General features: G+C 55.7%; 1 protein-coding gene across 1 annotated transcript in view; it reads right to left on the reverse strand.

Annotated features, from left to right (window-relative positions):
* VDBG_08246 (cortical actin cytoskeleton protein asp1) overlaps window positions 1–4,223 on the reverse strand; it is a gene marked incomplete at both ends in the record, with an annotated part of 5,261 nt that extends 1,038 nt beyond the window's left edge. Inside the window, 4 exons of the mRNA XM_003001155.1 lie at window positions 8–1,660; window positions 1,741–2,765; window positions 2,859–2,880; window positions 2,951–4,223. Of these exons, the coding sequence (XP_003001201.1) occupies window positions 8–1,660; window positions 1,741–2,765; window positions 2,859–2,880; window positions 2,951–4,223 (3,973 nt within the window). The remainder of the gene's footprint in view (window positions 1–7; window positions 1,661–1,740; window positions 2,766–2,858; window positions 2,881–2,950) is intronic.
* Window positions 4,224–4,672: the final 449 nt, after the last annotated feature.

Consider the following 4,672-nt stretch of genomic DNA (forward strand, 5'->3'; position numbering starts at 1 on the left):
GACGAACTGAACTCGAGCTTATATTCCTTCGGCGGTCTAGTCGAATTGTCCCGGTATATCCCGTCTTTCCTCTCGCGAGTCTGCGATATTTTGCTTCTTCCGATTCCTTGCCAGCAGATCTGCCCTCCTTGCCCTCCTTGATACTGCCTTCTTTGAAGCTGCTCTCTTTGCTGTCTTTGTTGTCCTTGATACCCGTACTCCTCCTCGAGCATTTGCTTTGGTGGCGTGAAAACCCACTCGAGAAACTGACGGTTGTGCAACGCGTCAAACTTCATGGTATCGTAGAGCTCTGAGATTTTGCTAGGATCAACCTTCTCCCCATCACAGAACTCTTGGAAGAGCTTCTCCCAGCGTTCTCTGAAGAGCTCTGCATCTTCGCCGCAACACCAGCGGGCTTGTATGTTGTTGATCCCATTGGCCTGGGACAGGGCGGACGACATGGAGCCAGCCGATGACTCACCTGGCTGGCTCTTGTCTATGCTAGGGTTGGATATGGCATTGAGAGAGTTGACGGCCCCACTGTACAGTTTGCCAAAATTGTGCTGCATCACGCGCCGATGGAAGTTCATCAGCTGAACGACCCGCGTCTGAACCTCGGAGGGCTCAGGCATCTTGTCCGGCCAGGCAAATTGCGATGGCCGCTCATTTCCCTTGCGTAGTAGACCCTTGAGCTTCTTCTTGACCTTGTCCATTTCGTCCTTGGCTGCGTTCGAGTCATCCAAAAGGTCTTTGCGAATCGTAATAAAGTCATCAGGGAGATCCTTCCGTCCCAGGAACGAAGAAGTCCAGATCTGCGCGCTGGTCGTCACCCGTCGCTCTGAGCTGCTGTACACATGGACCTCGTCCAGTACGTCGCGGTTTAGCAGCATGAAATCATTGCGCATATTTTCGCCCAGTTCCTGTGCCTGATACCTGGCGGAGTGCGTGGGCTCGCCGCCCCACTTGACAATAAGCTGGAGCTTGTCCAGGACCAGACTTTCCTCTGCGGCCGTAATGCGGGACATGGTGACCCCTGAGAGTGAGTCGTGGCGTTTGGGCGTTGTTCTCGTTGCTGGATCGGTCTTGGATTGACTTTCATCCGCCTTCTCAGGGAACTTGGCTTCCACACCCTCCTTGAGAATCTGGGCGACCTCTTCCGGAGGCACAACTTCATCGGTGACCTTCTTGCGGAACATGGGCTTGATCTGAACCTTGGTTCCTGCCCAGCCGCCCTTTTTGACCAACGCATTTCGCAGCGACTTGAGCTTGTTCGGGTCCTCAATGCCTTGGGTCACTGCAACATCCACTGCGTGAATGACGCTAGCCAAGGCTGCTTCTCCTATCAGGAGAACCTCTTCCTGATGGCCCTTGAGCAGTTCAATGAAAGGTGCCGTGTGGAACGTGAACTTGTACTTCTGCTTGGGTGTGCGATCTGCATGTCGGATAACAGAAACGATGCCCTTGAGCTTCCAAGAATGTTTCGGTGGTGGTGGTGGAGGAGGAGCCGGTGCCTCTTCTGGCTCGGGTGCAGTATCGCCCTTCAAGGAGGCAGCAGCGGAAGCTAGTGCTGATGGTGTCGCCGACGGCACACTGCCAGGGCCCGTCTCAACAAGGGGTGGCGGTGGCGGCAGGGACGAGGGACTCGAGCCAAGGCTCATGGCGCCCGAGGTCGCCGCAGTCTCTGACTTGGTGGTCAACGTTGACGGGGGGGGCGGAGTTCGTCAGTCTTGGGCTCCAGCAACCCCTTTTCCGCCGACTGACTGGCGGGCAGCTGCCCAGTTGACTTCGTCATGGGCAGCGCAGGAACGGACGCTTGGCCATTCTCCTTCTCTTTGCCTCGCAGAGCCAGTGGGTCGATCACATCCGAGACAGCGGGTGAAGGCATGGGAGGCGTCACACCGCCTCTTCGTAATCTCTCCTTGACAAACAAATCTTTGAGGATCTTCGCAGATTGCTCGTAGTAGTCATCATTGTCCTTGACAAAACTCCAACCGTTGACATCGATAACGTAGCTCTTGTCATCGGCTCGCAGAAAGTCAAACCCACAGACCCGTTGACCGAAGGATGTTGAAATTTTGCTGGCGATTTCCCTTTCTTCAGGGTTGAGCGCAGTGACATAACGTACCTCCTTTCCATGATTATTGCGTCGGACGACGCCGTCAACAACGGGAGACTTCCTGGTTTCGGCATGACAATAGTTGGGTCCCACTGTGTAGGCCTTGACATCCTCGGCGTTCTCAACTCGCATGAACTTTTCGTACAAGTAGCTGTTCTCCGGTTCAAGAATGGCGCGCGGAACGTTCAGTTCCGGATCGTACTCTGAACTCTTGTTGCCGATTTTGCGGAACAGTCTCCGTGCTCCTCCACCACTTGATTTGGGGAAGTAGATGATGATGTTATGGTCTTCACCGCTGACTGGCTTCTCAACAAAGGGCTTTTTGAGGAGAGCACCGTCGACGCTAAGTATGTCATCATCATCGAGAAGCTCGACCTTGTGGGGCGCGCATCTCCAACGAGGCTCGTCGGGATCAAAATCAACACCAGAGACGTCCTTGATGTATTTCGCAATGTCGGGCGTTAACATACTGGGACCACCATCCCGATTGACCTCGAGTCGCTTGGGCGTTGGAACTCCGATACTGTCAAGTAAGTGCAAACAAAGGCGGCGGTCCCACAAGAGTTTCTGCATTGGTAAATCATTGACACAGAACGGTTTCCTGGCCTTGACGTATGAGATGGCCTTATCGAGGGGGAAACCATCGGAGTAGAACGAGATGAGATAGTCACTAGGTCAGACTTGCATCAGCATGAAATTCGGCAACTCACGTCACGGCGTGGTCTATCGACGATCATCAGATTCCAACAAGGGGAGGTCTTACCACATGGGCCAGTTTTCGAAGTCTGATATTGTGCACTGGTCAGCTGATAGTTTTCGTTGGACCTCCTAGACATCCATTCCATGGGCCCATACCTTCGTCAAGGATGACCTTGTCGCCGAACACAACAACATCGAATTCCCTATTGGCGATCAAGCGGTTCAGGATGTTCCGGCTGGGCTTGCTTCTCGCCTTCACGTCCAAGGCACAGATGCCGATAACACCCCACGGCGCGGGCTTGGCTGGAGGGGGATTAGACGCTGCACTGACACGTTGGTAGCTACTTATGTCAGACTGACCCTCTTCTCTTTCTTTGTGATACGGGCCCCTATCACTGCTTGGGCTGTGGCTGCTGGCCGCTGTGCTCCCGCTGAACCTTCTCTTGGCCCGGCTCCTGGACCTAGTTGGTTGCGATCTGATGGTCGAGTCGGTGCGGACTGGGGCTGGTGTGCGCTTCATAACATCAAGGGTTTCGCGGGGGGCTAGGTGCTGGTTTGTAGAGGATGTCATAACGGTAACGTTGGACAGTTCTGGGTTTGGAGGCACAGAGCCAGCGACTGGCTTGCCAGAAGACATGATGCCGGAGACTGACCTAGGGGCGGCACCCGTCTCGGATCCGGCGGCAGATGCAGCAGAGCTCGGGGCGACGCCGCGGGCAGAGGCAAGAGAATACACTGATGATATGGAGGCGCGCTTAATGTCGGAGTCGGTGAAGGACGATCTCGTCGTGAGGGGACGGTCGGGCTGGAATGTCGAAGTTGAGGAAGATATGCCAAGTCCGGACCGCGTCACATCAAGGTCTGGATTGGGGCTCTTCTGGACTATGTCGCTCGCAAAGGATTCGGAGTCGATCCCGGCTTCGACAGACTTGTTGGAATCGCGGCGGCTACGACAGAGAGACGAACGAGGGCTTCTGAGGGGATTCGAGGAAGCGGCACCGGACGCTTGTGAGGGAGGAGGCGGGGGCGGCATAGATAGACTGGCAGGATCTGCGTGTGCGTCTGTGGTTCCTGGCTCGGCGTGACGGCTTTTCCTACTGAGGGCTGTAGCTGTACCCGAAGCGAAGGACGAGAGGGTGTGGGAAAGAGAGGCAGAGCGTTTGGAGCGGTCGCGAGGGCGTTGCACCGGCGTTGTGGCAGCTGGTGTCGGCGTCGGGGTGGTCGAAGTCGACGAGGTCGATGGTGCACCCGCAGACGAGGCCAATGTCGTAGAAGAGGCCGAGGTCAATACGGACGACGATGTGGTAAGGGAGCTTGAAAGAGTCGAGAGCGTCCGGGGTGGGGATGCAGGTGTGGATGTGGTTTGCAACTGGGACAGGCTTGAAGAATTGTTCACGGCCCGCCCTGTGCAAGGAGCCTGCTGGTCCATTTTCTTGTCGCTCCGGGTCGACGGCCGCGGGGCCAAGACGCAAAACTCGAGTAACTCTGACAAGGCCGACCGACTGTCAAGCTTTGGGCCGCCGCTTTGTTCGTTGGTGTCTTTTGAGCCCCGCCCCGCTTCAACTAGGATGCTTTGCACAGCGATAGGTCACCGGCAAGACGGAATTGGTTCCCCTGTGGCATGACACATGGGACAGGAGGGAAAGAGAAAGTTCACAAGATGCCAATTGCCGTTGCAGCTGCGGTTGAGACTCTGCCTGATAGTCGTTGTTTACTGCTGCAGGTCCAGCAAGCAAAGGGTGAACCAAGGGAATGGAAGAGGGGGGAGGGGGCAAGGTCTAGAATCCAGGAACTTCACCAAGCAGGGATCTGCAGTGAGGCCTGTGATAGGTGCGAAGAATGCCCCTCCGACCAGCTCTGGCCCTCGTGGTTTCCATC

This window comes from Verticillium alfalfae, genomic scaffold, assembly GCF_000150825.1.
Source record: "Verticillium alfalfae VaMs.102 supercont1.12 genomic scaffold, whole genome shotgun sequence".
Classification (NCBI taxonomy): Eukaryota; Fungi; Ascomycota; class Sordariomycetes; order Glomerellales; family Plectosphaerellaceae; genus Verticillium; species Verticillium alfalfae.